General features: G+C 39.3%; 1 protein-coding gene across 1 annotated transcript in view; it reads left to right on the top strand.

Moving 5' to 3' along the window:
- The first annotated feature begins 12114 nt into the window (after positions 1-12114).
- rtbdn (retbindin) overlaps positions 12115-21614 on the top strand; it is a 21770-nt gene continuing 12270 nt past the window's right edge. The window contains exons 1-5 of the mRNA XM_034089268.2: positions 12115-12307; positions 14164-14343; positions 14921-15020; positions 18850-18978; positions 20629-20725. Coding sequence (XP_033945159.1) covers positions 14184-14343; positions 14921-15020; positions 18850-18978; positions 20629-20725 — 486 coding nt within the window. The 5' untranslated portion in view covers positions 12115-12307; positions 14164-14183. The remainder of the gene's footprint in view (positions 12308-14163; positions 14344-14920; positions 15021-18849; positions 18979-20628; positions 20726-21614) is intronic.

Genomic DNA, 21614 nt, shown 5'->3' with positions numbered 1-21614 from the left:
GAGGGGTTTGGAAACAGGGCTGAAACAGAGGGGATTATGGGTAATGCTGCAATGATCTGTTTGGTATTTCAGCCAATCAGAGACAGGGTCTGTATATATCTGAGACCTGTGATATATTGATGAAGAACAGTATAATAGGGGACACTTCATTTACTTTCATTCTGCGGCTGCTGAACACTGAAGTGATGCCGCTTCCTCTTATGTCATCGTTTTGTTATCCCTTTGAGTTTGGAGGATAACAGCTGCTCTTTTATTTAAACTGGCTATAACCAATATTATCACATTCACAATGGACTATTATTACAAGACTACTTGTATGTTAAAAGGTATTAAGTTATAATGAATTATCAACTGAGCAGTTTCCCCAAAAAGTCATGTGTGTCATTTTTTATATGAGCTTACTTTTTATCTAATGTGAAGGTATTATTTCACGAAGGTATCCTCTCCCTTTTAATTTATTTAATTTGTTTAATTTGTTTAATTGATTTAATTTAATTACTTTGTTCAATTTATTTAATTTATTTAATTTATTTAATTTGTTTAATTTGTTTAATTTATTTAATTTAATTACTTTGTTCAATTTATTTAATTTATTTAATTTGTTTAATTTGATTAATTTATTTAATTTAATTACTTTGTTCAATTTATTTAATTTGTTTAATTTATTTATTTTATTTATTTTATTTATTTTATTTATTTTATTTACTTTATTTATTTTATTGTTTAAGCACATTACCCTTTTGTCATTTGAATTGTCTATGTTTAATTTCATTTTTGAATTCTACCCTAACCCTATCACTCATGTTTGACTGTGTAAAAACCACACATGTGTGATTTTATGTTGTATTTTATTTAACAAGACACCACTCTGACTCCTTGTGGTGAAACATGGCAGTGCAACAAAGGCGTACTATGACCCTAAATATGGACCAAAAATAACAAAAAAATGCTATAATTTTATACTTTTTTTCCTCAGTGTAACAAAAAATCATCCAATTTACCATCTCCACATTTTTTCTGAATTACTGTACTAAATTAATCTGGATTTACTAGATATTTGTACTCCTTATTGATTTGTATTCATTCATAAATCTCATAATTTTGATGTGAAAATGTTTACGTTTATTTACACACTTATTCAAAAGTGGGTCAAAGTATGTCTCTGCAAAGGATCAATTAGAGTGACTCAGGAAGTGCCACTTAATCCCAGTAAGACGATCACAGAGTCACGAGGAAGTCAGAATTAAACACACACACACACACACACACACACACACACACACACACACACACACACCCAAATGAAATCCTTTCTCACACACACAGTACTGCTTAACAAACTCTGCCATTTTTTGTTTTGATATTGTATTCTCTATGTATATGTTAATGTTTGGGTCTTCATTTCTCATATTTAAGCAAATAGAAATGTGTGTTTGTGTTTTCACTTTTCTCTAGAAAATATAAGATGGATTTTCAGATTTTTTAATTATACACATCTTCTTCTTCAACAACGTAAAAAAAAAGTTTTAGAAAGTTAAACATTTTCGTAATAAAGGCTGTTATGCACCGACAAAAAAGTGGAGTCTAGAAAATAAATAAGTGATTCGTAAAATATTACATTTTTCAGTGGAGTTATTTTCTGGCTGTTGATAAGAAGGAGTTTCGTTGTTTTTATCGACTGTCTGTCTTTCTTTCAGGACAGAAGTTTTCCTTCCCATGTGTCCTTCCTGTCTTTGTGTCCCAATCTGTTATTACAAAAGGATTGACGTCACATATAAGACTGCGGCAGCGAGCATTGTGGGTAATCCTGGTGGATTCAGTGTGTGATTCTGATTCAAGAGGCTCCTCTGTTAAAGACATCCTGACAAATGGACAGCATAAGAGGATTGCTCCATTCACTCGGACGAAACACAGACATCAACAGACAACTAGAAACTCAACCTGAACATCCAGACATTTAAAGGGGCCAACATTTCAGGTGTATATCAGTATGTAGTGTCTCTACTTTAAAGAGTCCTCTCCTGCTGATGTTCAGGTGTATATCAGTATGTAGTGTCTCTACTTTAAAGAGTCCTCTCCTGCTGATGTTCAGGTGTATATCAGTATTTAGTGTCTCTACTTTAAAGAGTCCTCTCCTGCTGATGTTCAGGTGTATATCAGTATGTAGTGTCTCTACTTTAAAGAGTCCTCTCCTGCTGATGTTCAGGTGTATATCAGTATGTAGTGTCTCTACTTTAAAGAGTCCTCTCCTGCTGATGTTCAGGTGTATATCAGTATGTAGTGTCTCTACTTTAAAGAGTCCTCTCCTGCTGATGTTCAGGTGTATATCAGTATGTAGTGTCTCTACTTTAAAGAGTCCTCTCCTGCTGATGTTCAGGTGTATATCAGTATGTAGTGTCTCTACTTTAAAGAGTCCTCTCCTGCTGATGTTCAGGTGTATATCAGTATGTAGTGTCTCTACTTTAAAGAGTCCTCTCCTGCTGATGTTCAGGTGTATATCAGTATGTAGTGTCTCTACTTTAAAGAGTCCTCTCCTGCTGATGTTCAGGTGTATATCAGTGTGTAGTGTCTCTACTTTAAAGAGTCCTCTCCTGCTGATGTTCAGGTGTATATCAGTATGTAGTGTCTCTACTTTAAAGAGTCCTCTCCTGCTGATGTTCAGGTGTATATCAGTATGTAGTGTCTCTACTTTAAAGAGTCCTCTCCTGCTGATGTTCAGGTGTATATCAGTATGTAGTGTCTCTACTTTAAAGAGTCCTCTCCTGCTGATGTTCAGGTGTATATCAGTATGTAGTGTCTCTACTTTAAAGAGTCCTCTCCTGCTGATGTTCAGGTGTATATCCGTATGTAGTGTCTCTACTTTGCTGCAGCACCTCTTTTCACCCTCTGTCTGAAACCAGAGCCCAGTCTGCTCTGATTGGTTAGCTGGCTGGCTCTGTTGTGATTGGTCAACTGCTTAGAGATGTCCCGCGCCTTAGCCTATCACATACAATGTGTTGGAGCACGAGCCAATAGGAAGGCAAGTTTTACATGGTAATGATTCTATGTTCCTGAAGTAAACAAAGGAGTCCAATGGAGGTGTTTCAGGCTGGGGGGGGGGGGGGGGGGGGGAGAGAAAGACATGGATGTTGGCCTTTGCAGACAACTTACATGCACACAAACCTATACTGTATAACACACTTCAGGAAAGGGAAAATCCCTAAAAAGCATTATGGATCTTGTAAAAATTGATAAATTGAACAGGGCCCAGAACGGAACCCTGTGGAACCCCATATCAAGTCACGGATCATTTATACCTCCTAAGAAATGTAAACTAGTTCCTCTTCTGTAAATATGATCAGTCCTGCACCAACTTCTAGTTAATCAAGCCGTCTATAGTCATCAAATGCTGCGCAAGGACAAACAAAAGTATTGTCTGAGTAAATATGTAATCTTTAAGAAGAGCTGTCTCAGTTCTGTGATTGTCAACTATATGATTTTACAGCTGAGAGAATGTGTGTAAACAGTATGTATCTCAGAGAAGAAAGGATACAGAATACTGAAACTGTGTTGTGTTGGTTATTATTACTTGGCTAAAGCAACAGAGAGACATCCCAGTCTACAGAGACATGGAGGGGAGAACAAAGGCAGGCGTTATCAGAGTGAAGTGCTTTTAGAAAGTTCTTTAATAATGTCTGGACATCAATGTATATTTTTCATATATTGTGGGTTTTAGTGTTTGAAGTGTAATTGGGTGCAGCAGCAAAGCTCCAACCAGTGTTTTTAATCCCTCAGACAGCTGATGGAAGGAGCTACCTACACAGCACAAAGACACACACGACTAAGCCTATTACAATGATGCACACGGCCCTGCAAAAGTACACAACGTAAAAAAAGTCGTACACAGCTGTGGCTTTTTGCCCAATCTGATGCAACCGCCACTGACCTCCTACGTGTCCACAAAATGCTCATGTGGTTAAAAATCAATTCACCTGGAGTGAATCCACCAGCTACCCTGCAGTCTACAAAGTACTTCAGACTAGCTGCACCTTCACCAGCTACCCTGCAGTCTACAAAGTACTTCAGACTAGCTGCACCTTCACCAGCTACCCTGCAGTCTACAAAGTACTTCAGACTAGCTGCACCTTCACCAGCTACCTGCAGTCTACAAAGTACTTCAGACTAGCTGCACCTTCACCAGCTACCCTGCAGTCTACAAAGTACTTCAGACTAGCTGCACCTCCACCAGCTACCCTGCAGTCTACAAAGTCCTTCAGACTAGCTGCACCTTCACCAGCTACCCTGCAGTCTACAAAGTACTTCAGACTAGCTGCACCTTCACCAGCTACCCTGCAGTCTACAAAGTACTTCAGACTAGCTGCACCTTCACCAGCTTTGAGAACACTTTCATGATCAATCATTATAAAACATATCATATATATTATTCTGAAATGGACCAACGACTACTTTCACTGTCTTTCACTATATTTTGATGAGAATACTTTTCTACTTTCACTTGAGGAACATTTTGAATGCAGGACTTTTACTGTAACAGAGTATTCCTACACTCTGGTACTTCTACTTTTACTCAAGAACAAGATCTGTGTACTTGTGCTTTTACTCAAGTACAAGATCTGAGTACTTCTACTTTTACTCAAGGACAAGATCAGAGTACTTCTACTTTTACTCAAGGACAACATCTGAGTACTTCTACTTTAACTCAAGTACAAGACCTGAGTACTTCTACTTTTACTCAAGTACAAGATCTGTGTACTTGTGCTTTTACTCAAGTACAAGATCTGAGTACTTCTACTTTCACTCAAGTACAAGATATGCGTACTTCTACTTTCACTCAAGTACAATATATGCGTACTTCTACTATTACTCAAGTACACGATCTGAGTACTTCTACTTTCACTCAAGTACAAGATATGCGTACTTCTACTATTACTCAAGTACACAATCTGAGTTCTTCTACTTTTACTGAAGTACTCAATCTGAGTACTTCTACTTTTACTGAAGTACAAAATATGCGTACTTCTACTTTTACTCAAGTACACGATCTGAGTTCTTCTACTTTTACTGAAGTACACAATCTGTGTACTTCTACTTTTACTCAAGTACTAGATCGGAGTACTTCTACTTTGACTCAAGCACAAGATATGCGTACTTCTACTTTTACTAAAGTACAAGATCTGAGTACTTCTACTTTTACTCAAGTACACGATCTGAGTACTTCTCCCACCTCTGTATTTATGTCAATATACTGTAAACAATAGCATTAAATACATTGAATAAAAACACTTATATAAACATAGAAAATGAACATAAAACATCCAATAAAACATAAGATGAATACAAAATCTGTATTAAAACACATTTCAAAGTAAACATTTGCAGATTGTACACTAAAGTTCAATGTCCAATATAAGATAAAACAAAATACAATGATATTTTTTATAAAAACAAGAGATGTGTACTCATTTCATCTTTACTAACATGTGCTTGCCTCTTTTATATACCAGCTAATTTTGTATATATTTTGTATTCTGAGTCGGAAGAAACTTGAATACTTATACTAAAGAAACCTGATGTGTCGACGCTGCAGACAGAGTGTTTCAGAGGAAGTGTGTTTTCTTTATTGATCTGCTCGCACCGAGGTGTCGCTTCAGAACACGAGTTATGGGACAAACACTGCCGCTATTTGTCGGGACATCTTTCTTCATCCATCCCGGCGCTGAGCTGGAGCTCGTCATACAAACACGAATCTGTCTGAGCGCCTGTCTGGAAATATGTCCTCCCAAAGGTGCAGCTCCACGTTGAGACGAGCCGCCCTTTATCCCCTCCTCAACGTCAAAATGCAGGCGGAGAATTGTCCTCTGTATGAAGTATATGAGCAGAGAAAATGAGAAAATGAGAAACTATAAAAAAAACATGCTCTATTTCAAAAAGCAATAATCCTGGATATACGAGAGATGATGACAAAGACCACAATGTAGAGAAGCAGCTGCTGTAAGGTACATTTCTTCTGTGGAAATGTTTTTTTACCTACATATTAGTACATACAACTAAGAAAAGTATATTTTTTACAGGTACATTTGCGAAAGTTAATATGTCCAATTGCTGTAAAAGTACAAATAGCATATTTAGATGCAGTTCCGCCATCTGACCACAGGGTGGAGAACTTGGACTTCCTCACTACTTCGTTGATTTTCCAACAACAAACCACAGGATCAGTGGAGATGAGATGTGTGTCTGCCACCTCGACAACACAATACATTACTCAAAACTATACTATTTATTGAACAACATAGACACAAGAGATACAGGACTGAGATCTCATGTAATAAAAGTACTTGTCAATATGTGAAATGTCTGTCAGACGATTGTACAGAAAAGGACTTAAAGAAAATACACGTTGTTAGAAACACAGTAATGGTGAAATATGTAGTACTTTTCATGTTAACCAATTTGACAAAAGGCTCACAATAGTAGCTTTTACATACAACATTAAGATTTCATTGGTTGAGTGATCCAGTCAGGGTAGACTGCTGTACGCTAGCATCTCACTTTGGCTGTCATTGTTCCGGTTTGTTTCCTCTGCAAAACGCGGACTCCTGGTGACATTTGAAAGATGTCTTCTTAGAAGAAACCCTAATTAACAACACCAAGAATTTGGTATTTTACCAGTGACATTTCTGTCAACTGAAAGGGCAATGAATTCAACCTTTCAGTAAAGACGTGCTGTTGTGGTTCCTGTTTCAAAGTAATATCAACTACCACTGACTGGAAAATAATGTCAACAACCGTGCAATTTGAGCTACGTGTTTTCCACGTTCGCAGAACAAAGCACTGAAAGGCATGGAGGAAAATAAGTATGTTTTTCAGGGCCCATAACAAATGTGAATGTCAATGTGAATAGAATTATACATTTATCACATTTACATTTAGCTTACCAGTTCTTCCGTTTATTTGTTACTCTTAGCTAGGTCTTTAAATTGTGTATCTGTTGCTTTAAGTAATTATTTATTGTTTTTCTGTTACTGTTAGCCAACTATTCGTTGTTTACCCATCACTTGTTATTACCACATTTTAACCAAGCATCCTTAAGCTTATTATTTTTAATTGTTTATCAGACACTTCAAGCTAACTATTAGCTGTTTATTCGTCACTCTAAGCTAACTGTTTTCACCGTTTATTTGTTAGTTTTAACTTGCTATCATCGCCGTATAGGCTATAACGTCAAGCTAACTGGTTTGGCTGTTTATCTGTTGCGTTAAGCTAACTGTTCTTATCGTCTTTCTGTAACTTTTAGCTAACTAGTTCCCTTACTTTTAGCTAACTGTTCTTATCGTCTTTCTGTAGCTTTTAGCTAACTAGTTCCCTTACATTTAGCTAACTGTTTACTGGGTTCTGTTAGTTTTAGCTAAGTATTTTAACCAGTTATACATTACTATAACTGGTGGGGGGGGGGGGGGGGGGGGTAGCCTTGCTGCGGGGACACGGTGGACCCCCAGCACCCCTACTTCCCGCGGCTATGCTGTTAGCTAACGATTCAAACTGTTTATCTGTTACTTACAGTAAGGCAAACTATTGTTATTGTTTATCAGTTACTTTTAGCTAACAACAATTGTTTCGACCATGTTACTTCTAGCTTTCATTTAGCTAATACTATGAGCTAACGACTTGCGTACTCTTCTTTACCTTGCTAACGTGTTTACACAAAGTACACTCAAGCTCAGCGTCACAGCAAGTCGTAACTCAACTTAAAAGATAGCAAGGTTCATTTAATCAATACGAGGTTGAATAAGTGTCCTCTGGGCTACATTAGAGGCTAACCCTGGTGTGAAATCACTGCCTACAAATAAGCCTACAAAATCTCTCTTTCTGTCATAAAGAGTTTCTTCTTTGCTTGCGTACAGATCGACCAGGTCAGCAGAACAACACTCATAAGACTCCAGCAGGCAGAGATGAACGTCTGTGAACGAGGGAACTGTGTGACTGAGTGCCAGCTGAGATCCAGCCTAAAGGCCCGACAGCAGTGACCCAGCCCTGTTAAATGAGAACGAAAACAAGGGTACACAGAGAGCAGCGATGGCCGGCTTTGTCCTCTCTCCGTTTCCCCGAATAGCTCTCACACAAAGGATATCGTTATTCCTCCTCTAATTACCAGATGGAGAGCTATTTGTCTGCCTCCCGCTCCTCTGCTCTCACCCCCGGAAAATAAAGTGCTCTGTGGTGACGACCCTCAGCGGTTATGAAACGGTCTGATGGACAACAGGGACCGCATTTCCTCCTTCAAACGTTCAGGAGGAATCTGTGGGAGCATCTGTTTAGATAACTGTTTATTATTCCATTAAGTACTTTAAGCTAACTATTTAAACCATTTGTTCCTTACTAGATAACTGTGGGTTTATCATTTGCTTTAAGGTACTTTCACAGCATTACTTTCAGCATTTAAAAAAACGTTTTATCTGTGACTTTAGGCTAACTGTTTCATTTACGTATCCGTTACTTTTTGATTACTTACTAAAGACACTAAAGATACTTTAAGCTAATGTTGTTACCTGTTTTTCCGTAACTTTTAGCTATCTCTGTTAGCTAACGATTTTACCTCTATACCTGTATCTCTTAGCTAACCAGTTTACCTGTTTGGCAATAAGCTAACTATTTGAACTGTTTCCGTAACTTTTTATCTGTTACTTTAGGCTAACTATTTTATTCAAGCTACTTTTAGATTACTTACTAAACGTTCACCCCTTAAGATACTTTAAGCTAACGTTGTTACCTGTTTTTCCGTAACTTTTAGTTAACGATGTTACCTCTATAGCTGTATCTCTTAGCTAACCAGTTTACCTGTTTGGCAGTTATTTGTAGCTAACTATTTTTATTGTTTACCCGTAACTTTGTATCTGTTACTTTAGGCTAACTATTTTATTCACATAACTTGTAGATTACTATTATAGCATTCAACCCTTAAGCTATTTTAAGCTAACGTTGTATCCCTCACTTAAAGATAACTATTTTAACTGTTTAATATTTCACAACTTTAGCTAACTATTTTAGCTGTTAATTCTTAGCTTTTAGCTAACTATTTTAACTGTTAATAATTTACTTTAAACTAGCTTTTTAAACCTTTTATCTGTTATCTTAGGCTAACTAATTGACTCATGTTTCTGTTACTTTTAGCCAACTATTCAATCCTTTTAGCTAACTATGAGCTAAATATTTTAAGAGTTTATTTTTACTTGTATCCAACTATTTCAATCCTTTTAGCTAACTATAAGCTAACTATTGTAACCGTTTATTTTAGCCAACTATTCAATCCTTTTAGCTAACTATAAGCTAACTGTTTTAACCGTTTATTTGTACTTTTATCCAACTATTTCAATCCTTTTAGCTAACTTATGAGCTAACTGTTTTAACCGTTTATTTGTACTTTTATCCAACTATTTCAATCCTTTTAGCTAACTATGAGCTAACTGTTTTAACCGTTTATTTGTACTTTTATCCAACTATTTCAATCCTTTTAGCTAACTTATGAGCTAACTGTTTTAACCGTTTATTTTTTACTTTTATCCAACTATTCAATCCTTTTAGCTAACTATAAGCTAACTGTTTTAACCGTTTATTTTTACTTTTATCCAACTATTTCAATCCTTTTAGCTAACTATGAGCTAACTATTTTAACCGTTTATTTTTAGCCAACTATTCAATCCTTTTAGCTAACTATAAGCTAACTGTTTTAACCGTTTATTTTTACTTTTAGATAACTATTCAATCCTTTTAGCTAACTATAAGCTAACTGTTTTAACCGTTTATTTTTACTTTTAGCTAACAATTCAATCCTTTTAGCTAACTATAAGCTAACTGTTTTAACCGTTTATTTTAGCCAACTATTCAATCCTTTTAGCTAACTATAAGCTAACTGTTTTAACCGTTTATTTTTACTTTTATCCAACTATTCAATCCTTTTAGCTAACTATGAGCTAACTATTTTAACCGTTTATTTTTACTTTTATCCAACTATTCAATCCTTTTAGCTAATTATAAGCTAACTATTTTAACCGTTTATTTTTACTTTTATTCAATATTCAATCCTTTTAGCTAACTGTTTTAAATGATTATCCGTTACTGTTAGCATACTATTTTACCTATTTGTTTGTACCTTCAAGTAGTTTTACCATTTATTTGTACTTTTATCCAACAATCCTCAATTTACTTGAGACAATTGCATCTGAACTCAATCAGTGTGTAAATGTGATGGCCAATCTGTCTTCTTTCCTTCCTGTCCCGGCATGCTTTTGTTGCCAAAACCAATCATGTCTATGGCATGTTACCAATTTCACAGCCTTAGTTTTAGGCGGATGAATCTAGGCCACTGCAAGACATTCTCCATCTGCTATTCTGTGGCCAAAAGACTTGGGAGGTCAGAGAGAGAGAGAGATAGAGAGAGAGAGAAAAAAGAGAGAAGAGATAGAGAAAGAGGGAGAGACAGAGACAGAGAGAGAGAAGAGAGAGAGAGAGGGATTAGCCTGGTACACCGGGTCCAGAGCGAGGTGAGATTAAAAGCCAGGAGCAGTACACAACCCCCACTCAGACTATAGCATATATCTCCGTCATTCAACATGTTATTTCCACCAAATTGAAAGAATAATCAACATTATTTCAGAAATTACATTTACGTTTTTTCATTGCTTGCATTACATGCCATATACTTTTGAAAAAACATCCATAACATTCATCTGTTTGCAACTTATATATATCAATATTCCAATTACTTGTATAGACTATTCTGCACGATTTCTATTATATTCAATTTGATTGTATTTACTTGCATTCTGTTTCACTGTGTTGCACTGTTGGAGGAGCCTGTGACCTAAGCATTTCATTGTCATAACTACACTGTTGCTATGCACACATGACAAGAAAAGCCTTGATCTGTTTTCAGCCCACATATCTAAAGGCTATCATCGTAACATTAAGTGTTTTTATTCCACTGTATTTACTGTTACATTCTGTTGTAATTCCTTCAGTTTTGCATGCATAGTTTACCTGTTTTTCTACTAAATTGAAAGAATAATCAACATTATTTCAGAGATTGCAAGTTTCTTATGATATACATCTGTTTTTAGCGCACATATCTAAAGGCTATATCATTGAAACACCTAGTATTTGTATTATGTCATGTTACATTCTGTTGTATTTCCTTCCATTTTGCATTCATAGTTTACTTGTTTTTCCAATTGAATTGCAGTTTAATATCTATTGCACTATGTATTTTTCCTTTTATGTCAAGTATATTGTTCGTTGCATTGTCGGAGGAGACTGGTTTCAAACTGTTCATTGCCAGAACAACGCCTTTTGTTCATATGACGCCTTGAATCTAATAATCCACAATAAAAGCATTTTAGTTTCCTGCACCATTATGTCTACTGAAGTATATTGTTATCTCATGTCTTCTTTGTTTTTATGATAATAATATGTTGCATTGTTGGAAGAGCTTAGGACTTAGCAGCGTACATATGATAAGAAAAGCCTTTGAATCTGTTGTCTTTCAATCCTATTCACGAACACAATGTCCCTGGCTCTTTTTGATTGGATTTCTTTGCAAGTCTTTTAGTATGTCGCATTGCTGGAAGACTAAAGATTCCCATTGTCAAAACTCTGTAGCTATTGTGCAAATAAAGCCTTTGAATCCTGAACCAAGGTCACCAGCTCCTGTCGAGGCGGACACTGACACAGATGTCAAAAAAAAAAGGTCATCTAAAAAGATATGATTACAGTTTTTTGCAGAACGCAGCAGCTTCCTCCGTGTTTTGTTCTGCAGAGATGTGTGTTCCCTGTCCTCAGCACATCATGCAGTATAAGCTATTAAATCTCAGCTGTGCCAACCCTGTCATGTGGAAAAAGCCCTGACCTCAGAGGAGAGGGTGAGGAGGACAGGTGTGACTCAGCAGCACCTGAGCACGATCAAGGGCAACACATCCTTTTATATTGCACTGTGTATATGTAGTGCATGGGCTTTGGAAGGAAGGCTGTCAACAAGGAGGCTTTGGTGAACATTTCAGGGGGGAGATTATGTGTGCAAAAAGGGGGAGGGAGATAGAGAGAGGACTTCCCAGCATGGGGGAGGGAGGGGGTGAGTTGCCTGGTTCGAAAGGGACTGAAATGTCCTTCATATAAACCGGTGACAAAGTGGCGAGCAGCGGCCACACAGACAGCAGGAGACCGAGCACCGAGCCGCCGCGAGATCCGCAGCCACACACCGGGGAGAAACACCCGAGCGGAAGCAACCAATCCGGAGCATTCATCACAACACCGACAGGTAACAATAATGAATGCACGACGATTTGAACGGTTTTATTCGACAGCTTGTCAGACGTATTATCACATTTTGAATGATCTTTATTAACATGTGTATACGAGGACAGTGCGTTAACATAATGTGTTGCTACGGATGAAACACAAAGTGCCTTGGAGTCCAGTTTAAAACTCATGAATAAGCAACACCAGACTCCATTGGAAAAAGAGAGGGTTTTTTTTTAGAACTGCGTGTTTTCTACTTGGTAACATGTTTGCATATACATAAAAGTTCTTATTGCGTTTTAAATAATAACGCTTAAAGAAATTCACGTTATGATTTTGGAAATAGGAAGAAGTTGCTTTTTTAGTTTTAATTTTCAAGGTTAAGCGAGCTGATATTTTGGGTGGAATATTGTATATAAAAATACATTTGAATTACCTCGAAGTAGATAGGGTTTAAAACTGGAAGGTGAAAGTAGTGTAATGCACCATTTGTATTTTTATTTATTTAGCGTATATCTCGGATTATTTAATGTTATTTTTTTATTGGAGTTTTTCCTCCTGATTTTGTGAGGTTTATATTTTATATACATATGTTTCCATATATGTATGACTATAGAACTCAGGATAGTCACGTTATTTGTTCCTGAATATATGAAATGCATCTTTGTGGTGTGAAATCTGGACTTCACTGGACTCTTTTATTGATTTCTTATTGAACTTTTATTCCAGAAATCCTGTATTTTCTTCTCGAAAATACGTCATTTTCTTACATCTAAGAATTGTGTATGTGTTGTGTTCAATCAGGGCTACATCAGATTATTGTATTTATTTATGTTGCTATTTTTTTAAAAGTATTTTCTCATGATTTTATAACAGCTAAGAATATTATCTATTTCTCCTTAAATGTCTGAAACACATCCCATATCTTTGTGTCGTGTGAAATCAAGGCTGCGCTGGACTATGTCTTATTTACGGGAATGTGTGACTTCAGTGTATCTCAGACATATAACGTTATAACCCCAGCATGTGAGTTCTCCTGTAGTGTGTGAAATGTATCCTTGTTGTGTAGATTCAGAGCAACGTGTCCAGGTCCATTCAGACAGATTTGTTTAATTCTTGTTATCGAGGCTACACATCGGCCATCCGCTTGTCAGATTAAACAACTACGCATGTGTGCACGGTGCTCCAGCCTCATCTAATTAGACTCAGCCTCGACTGGGTCACCACATGCAGAGCTCACACGGAGATAACCAGCCTGTAACCCTGAAGACTGAGGCGTGAGAATAACCCAGATTAGGATTTTACATCCAACGTGTTTGTTTTTAAAGTCGTGTACAGGTAGCTACACTACAGTAGGTAGTTCTTCTTTGGATGTCATGTATATGTATTCTATTAAACAGGCCATCATCCCTACATTAATGGGAATGCAGGTTAATAAAAGTAAACTCAATTAGCCAAATAATTTATTTTATAGTATGTTTTTTTTCTTTTTAAACTAACATCTATTTCATTTATTTAATTTTTTATTTATTCTTTAACTTTTTTGTCTTTTCTTGTCAACTTCCAGAGGTGGAAAAAGTAGTAATACACAAAAAAATACTCACGTTAAAGTTCTACAATTAAAATGTTGAGTCTCAATTTAACAAAAGTATTGACGTCAAAATATACATAAATTAACAAAGGACACGTTATTTATTTTTATTATTTGCTAAATATCTGAATCTGTGACTACAGCGGTCAGATAATGCATTACAATTAAAATACTGAAGTGAAGAACAAGTACCTCAAAATTGTACTTAAATACAGTAAATGCACTTCAATATGTCAGTCAGGTTTCTAATCTGCCTCTGTCCATTGTGCTGAACTCTTTTCCAGACCTGTGATTGGCTGTAGAGATGGGTGTCACCTCTCGTCCACTGCTATTGGCTGGAGCTTATCTGTTGGCCGCTCTGATTGGTGGAGCCCACTCAGAGGGGGTGTGTCTTCAAGACGCTAAGCACAAGGCCACGCCCAGTCCAGAGCCCAACCTGACGGAGTGTGGGCTGTACGCTGACAGTGAGTGGATTTACAGAGCCTTTAAGTACTTATACTACTCTGGGAAAGTACTCCATTACAAGTAAAAGTACTGCATTGAGAATGATCGGCTACTTAAGTACATTTATTAACAAAATATTAGATATATTATATAAAAGTAGTCTACTCTAAGCAGAAACATGTAATACAAAATAGTCAATAAAAGTATTAATTAGAAGCAGATCATTTTCAATTTGAGGAGTCTAACTACAAAAATTAAACATTATCAAAATACTTTTTCAGGTGTACTTAAATATAATGTGTGCTAGTTTAATCGACATCATAATATCATTTATTTTACAAATATTGTATATGTTATGTGTTCAAATCAACATTTCTCATGTAACTAGTATTTAATCTGTCAAATAAATGGAGTAAATTCAAAAGTACTTAAGTGCAGTCCCCTTAAATGTGTATTTTAGTATAGCACTTGACTAAATGTACTTAGTAACAGCTCACCCCTGGAAACACTGCATGTTTGATGATGTAAAGACACCCTGTGGTGATAATATCACACTGTATCTCCCGACTGACTGCATGTGTTTCCTGCGTTCGACAGACAGCTGCTGCACCGAAGAAGACATTCCGGACGTCTCCCATGTCCCCTCGGCTCTCAACAAGAACAAGCCCTGGGACAAGTGCGGTCCTCTGAGCTCTGAGTGAGTGGCACAGTCTAACACTGATGTCTCTTAACATCCATCACATGTGAACGCACAGAGGGTTATGGCGATTGAAAAAACATTGAGATTAAATCTGTCTGTGATCAAGATTAAGATTTATTTATCCCAAATTCATTTATTCACTTTTGTGTTATTCTACTTTACATTGCACACATAGGCCCACAATACACACATGCACAAACAATACTTATACTGTAGAGCAGGGGTGTCAAACTCAATTTCATCACGGGCCACATTCGCATAAAGATTGCACTCAAAGGGCCGGTTGTAACGATATAAATATATAATATAAAATAATGTATTATATTACATTATTGCCTCTGAATTGGATTATTATCGGATAGGATAATAACTTAGTAATTAACTACGTCTGAAAGCAGAAGTCCAGGGCAAATAATTGCAAGTCTCTTCAGTGCGCATGTCACAAAACGAGATGCATTGTGGGACATGTAGTTTATGGGCAACCTGCTTCTGTAAAGTGGCATGTAACCCGTATAATAAACTTATTATATTCTTTGCAAGCTCTTGCGGGGCCACATAAAATGAAGTCGCGGGCCGGATTTGGCCCCCGGGCCTTGAGTTTGACACCCCTGCTGTAGAGTGCCACAGTGACGCTTCCTAAAACCCGGAAGTAGGTTAGCATTTAACCACCAAGGAGCATACTTCCGGGTTTTAGGACGCGTCACTGTGGCACTCCATACACATGCATAAGTAAAAGGGCTGCGAATGCTTCAGCTACCGGGAGAAGTTGGGGACTCGATGCCTTGCTCAAAGACACCTCGTTAGTGCCTGGCAGGAAAACCTTACAGCTACCATTTCACACTTTGTGCACGGTCCGAACGGGAGTTGAACCGATGACCCTTCGCTTTCCAAGACAAGTCCCTACAGACTGAGCTTCGACCGCCAAATATGATATTAGCAGAGCTACACTCCATTGGATAGTGGTGCCTGTAAGGGAAACTTCTGCAGCGATGGAGAGTCAGGACTCAGAGAGACGTCTACGAGGAGAGCTGGAGCTTTGATGTCAAACACTGTTAGTTTATTACAAGTCAACGGCCGGAGGATTCACATCACAAGTCACAGCAGCAAAAGGTTCTGACTGCACGGGTGGGTTGTCATGTCTGCCCAGCCTCTCTCTCGATAGCCCTTTTAACTAGTTTACAGAGAGCTAATCAGCATATTGGGGGAGGCGTAAACATCTGTGGAGCGACGGGAGATATCCCCCAACTCTGGAGCTTAGAAGCCAGCGTTCTCACACTCACAAAACCTCCCTATGCTCTGTAGGTCGAGCTGTAAAACCTAGTATCAACACACGACTGCATCAACACATTCCCTACGGAAGATAAGTAGCAGAGCGTACATGTAAACGCACAGTAAATGTTAAATATCTTGGGAGTAAGGAAGAATTATTATTTGACACTTAGAAAGAGAGAAGAAATATTCTCTAACAGTTCCAATGAAGACAAGCTAATAGAAAGCATATCAAAACTAACATCAACGACTTTAGAGTGGTGCAGTGATGACGTAGCCAACGTTAGCGTTATGCTATAAACATCACGGTCACATGACTTCGCGCCACCACCGCTAAGCTAAAGGTGGCTAATGTTGGGCTATAAAGGAACTACAGCACGGTCACATGACTTCACGTCACCTCCGCTAAGCTAAAGGTGGCTAATGTTGGGCTACAAAGAAACTACAGCACGGTCACATGACTTCATGTCACCACCGCTAAGCTAAAGGAGGCTAATGTTGGGCTATAAAGGAACTACAGCACGGTCACATGACTTCACGTCACCACCGCTAAGCTAAAGGTGGCTAATGTTGGGCTATAAAGGAACTACAGCACGGTCACATGACTTCACGTCTCCACCGCTAAGCTAAAGGTGGCTAATGTTGGGCTATAAAGGAACTACAGCACGGTCACATGACTTCACGCCACCACCGCTAAGCTAAAGGCGGCTAATGTTGGGCTATAAAGGAACTACAGCACGGTCACATGACTTCACCTCACCACCGCTAAGCTAAAGGAGGCTAATGTTGGGCTATAAAGGAACTACAGCACGGTCACATGACTTCACGTCACCACCGCTAAGCTAAAGGAGGCTAATGTTGGGCTATAAAGGAACTACAGCACGGTCACATGACTCCACGTCACCACCGCTAAGCTAAAGGCGGCTAATGTTGGGCTATAAAGAAACTACAGCACGGTCACATGACTTCACGTCACCACCGCTAAGCTAAAGGCGGCTAATGTTGGGCTATAAAGAAACTACAGCACGGTCACATGACTTCACCTCCCCACCGCTAAGCTAAAGGTGGCTAATGTTGGGCTATGAAGGAACTACAGCACGGTCACATGACTTCACGTCTCCACCGCTAAGCTAAAGGTGGCTAATGTTGGGCTATAAAGGAACTACAGCACGGTCACATGACTTCACGCCACCACCGCTAAGCTAAAGGCGGCTAATGTTGGGCTATAAAGGAACTACAGCACGGTCACATGACTTCACCTCACCACCGCTAAGCTAAAGGAGGCTAATGTTGGGCTATGAAGGAACTACAGCACGGTCACATGACTTCACGTCACCACCGCTAAGCTAAAGGCGGCTAATGTTGGGCTATAAAGAAACTACAGCACGGTCACATGACTTCACGTCACCACCGCTAAGCTAAAGGAGGCTAATGTTGGGCTATGAAGGAACTACAGCACGGTCACATGACTTCACGTCTCCACCGCTAAGCTAAAGGTGGCTAATGTTGGGCTATAAAGGAACTACAGCACGGTCACATGACTTCACGCCACCACCGCTAAGCTAAAGGCGGCTAATGTTGGGCTATAAAGGAACTACAGCACGGTCACATGACTTCACCTCACCACCGCTAAGCTAAAGGAGGCTAATGTTGGGCTATAAAGGAACTACAGCACGGTCACATGACTTCACGTCACCACCGCTAAGCTAAAGGAGGCTAATGTTGGGCTATAAAGGAACTACAGCACGGTCACATGACTCCACGTCACCACCGCTAAGCTAAAGGCGGCTAATGTTGGGCTATAAAGAAACTACAGCACGGTCACATGACTTCACGTCACCACCGCTAAGCTAAAGGCGGCTAATGTTGGGCTATAAAGAAACTACAGCACGGTCACATGACTTCACCTCCCCACCGCTAAGCTAAAGGTGGCTAATGTTGGGCTATGAAGAAACTACAGCACGGTCACATGACTTCACGTCACCACCGCTAAGCTAAAGGCGGCTAATGTTGGGCTATAAAGAAACTACAGCACGGTCACATGACTTCACGTCACCACCGCTAAGCTAAAGGCGGCTAATGTTGGGCTATAAAGAAACTACAGCACGGTCACATGACTTCACGTCACCACCGCTAAGCTAAAGGTGGCTAATGTTGGGCTATGAAGGAACTACAGCACGGTCACATGACTTCACGTCACCACCGCTAAGCTAAAGGTGGCTAATGTTGGGCGTGATGACGTTTAGTCGTCTCATTTAGACACTTGTTAGCAACCGCTTTTCTTAAATCCACCAGGGGGGGTTTTATGTGGTAGAAAATAAATCTCTTCAGCTTGTGTTAACCACAGACCAGAAAAAAACCATTGACTTCCAGAAAAGAAAACCCAAATTACCAAAATACTGACTAATTTCCCATTTTTACGACTCATCCCTGCATCACCTTTAACTGCCTTGGGACCATTTCCACTCCGCCACCCCTCCCAGGGTCAATGAAGGTTTAAACACTGATGTCATAATGTTAGTACTAACCCCCCCCCCCTCCCTCTTTATCTCTTTAGGTGTGAAGGTTTCCTGAAGCGAGTGTCATGTTTCTACCGCTGCTCTCCGGACGCCGCGCGCTGGCCTCACCCTCAGAGACGCTCCTACATCCAGGCGGTGCCGCTCTGCCACAGCTTCTGCAGGGACTGGTGAGGCTGCTAAAGCACATTGGGCTGATTACCCATAGTCCCCAGGCCTAGTCATTCGTTTCATGTTAGAAAAATATCCCTTGTCGCCGGCTTGAGCTTGAACCTCAGGATCCATGTGTCTGTGATCCTCTCCAGAATGGAAGGAGTCATCACATACAGAGCATCAGCTAGTTCCTGAGCAGTGTCCTTCACACGCTGATATCCAAGAGAGGGAGTTACACAGTCACAAGATGGAGGGATAGAAAGCAGTATCAATGTTTACTTCAGATTAGCTCCACGTCAGAAATGAGCATGCTTGATGTCTCTCTCCATAGAGGCTGAACCATGTTGGAGGAGGACATTCAGTGTTTTCCCAACACTGCCAAAACACATTTCGAATCACATCTAAATCAAGATCGGCATCTGTCCCCGTTCACCTATAAGCGCTGTCAGGAGGGAGATTACCGCCCGGTGTAACGGCGTGCTCAGACAGAGTGTGCCATTAACAGCATAATGGCTCAGCGAAGGCCAAGGTTACATATCGTCCTGTTTTACAAAGTAGGGTACAGCAATGCACAAAGGGGATTCCTGTCAGCATGAGAAACGGTTTCATATCATGGCTGCCTTGTTGTTATCGCCTTTTATACTATCTTTTTGTTTACAATGAACACATCTCGGAGCGCTTCAGCAGCCTTCAGTTTGAGATGATCGATACCACTTTTCTGTTGGTACAATAGACTGTAGTTAGTGTGACGTCATTCATTGGTTTTTAGTGTTGTCTTTTGAAGTCTTGAATTTGGCATTTTGTTTATTTAAGTGACAATAGTTGTCTTACCTGGTACAAGCTAAAGCTAGCGCTACCTAGCTAGCATGGTTAGCAAGGTTTAGTCACAGACACATACTTAAAACAAAATGTAGATTACTAGCTGAGTCCTTAACATATTTTGTTTGTAGGCTACTACTGAACATGCCTACTTAAAGGTGGGGTAGGTAATTCACTTCAGAAACACTTGTTATATTCCATGGAGTGCTCTTAACATCCCGATAGCAATGAATACATTAAATGCTTTGACAATAAATATATACAAATATCTCATCTCTGGAAGCCGTGGCTCTGTAAAATCACCTGAGCCGGCTAAAGTAACTGGATGGCCTACCTGCCTGTCAGACTTCCATCCGGGCACACACTGATCTCGTGCCCTCATTGGTCATGTGCGCGTTCGTGTGTGGAGGGGCTCTGTGAGGAAGAGGCAGATTTGTTCCGGTTGTGTATTTTCAAATTCTAGCGATCTCCAGCTGGTTTCTCCATTCTTACCTACCCCACCTTAACAGTGTTAACTAGTTGTTTTTAAACTTTGGTTGTTGTAGGGATTAATCGCGAAGGATATGAAATGCTTACTAAACATTAAATAAAGTGAGATTCAGAGGGGCTGGCAGGTGGATTTTGTTAACCTTGCACGGAGTTCGGCTTGCTTTTCGATCCCCATGTTTCCAGTCTTTAAGCTAAGCTAACTGTCGCTTAATATTTGGCATTTAAACTAATTCTGCATAAAAGCTGCTCCCCAGTTCTTTGGTACACAACCGGAATCTCAGGAATACATCTTGCAATGAGAGATTTACAGTTGCGTGTTGCCATTATTTAATTTAGAGATGTGCTGTGTGTTTCTTCAGGTTTGACGCCTGCAGGATGGACATGACGTGCGCTCGTAACTGGGCCAGAGACCCCCGGGGACAGAACTGCACTGGAACCTGTGTGTCCTATCAGCAGGTGAGCTGTGATTGGTTGCTTACATAACATGGACCCTTGTGTTTCTCTTTTGTTGCCGTCAGTAGAAATCAGACAGTGTGAGTGTGTGTGTGTGTGTGTGTGTGTGTGTGTGTGTGTGTGCCACTCGAGCAGCAGCATGGCTTTCTGGGGGATATTTCCATCTCTTCAGCACTTCTAGAACGTGAAATGGCATTACTGTACATGTAGACGAGAAAGTCACGGTCCCCCGAGAATACAAGGCAATTAGTTCAAATGTATCGTACACCTTCTTTTTATGACCATATGCAGGAAGAAGTACTCAGATCTCGTACTTGAGTAAAAGTAGAAGTACTCAGATCTTGAGTAAAAGTAGAAGTACTCAGGTCATGTACTTGAGTAAAAGTAGAAGTACTCAGATCTTGAGTAAAAGTAGAAGTACTCAGATCTTGTTCTTGAGTAAAAGTAGAAGTACTCAGATCTTGTACCTGAGTAAAAGTAGAAGTACTCAGATCTTGTACCTGAGTAAAAGTAGAAGTACTCAGATCTTGTACTTGAGTAAAAGTAGAAGTACCAGAGTGTAGGAATACTCTGTTACAGTAAAAGTCCTGCATTCAAAATGTTCCTCAAGTGAAAGTAGAAAAGTATTCTCATCAAAATATAGTGAAAGACAGTAAAAGTAGTCGTTGTGCAGATTGGTCCATTTCAGAATAATATATATGATATGTTTTATAATGATTGATCATGAAAGTGTTCTCAAAGCTGGTGAAGGTGCAGCTAGTCTGAAGTACTTTGTAGACTGCAGGGTAGCTGGTGAAGGTGCAGCTAGTCTGAAGTACTTTGTAGACTGCAGGGTAGCTGGTGAAGGTGCAGCTAGTCTGAAGTACTTTGTAGACTGCAGGGTAGCTGGTGA

Source organism: Pseudochaenichthys georgianus, chromosome 8 (assembly GCF_902827115.2).
Source record: "Pseudochaenichthys georgianus chromosome 8, fPseGeo1.2, whole genome shotgun sequence".
Classification (NCBI taxonomy): domain Eukaryota; kingdom Metazoa; phylum Chordata; class Actinopteri; order Perciformes; family Channichthyidae; genus Pseudochaenichthys; species Pseudochaenichthys georgianus.
The sequence above is the reverse complement of the archived record's forward strand: the minus strand, read 5'-3'. Positions and strand labels throughout refer to the sequence as shown.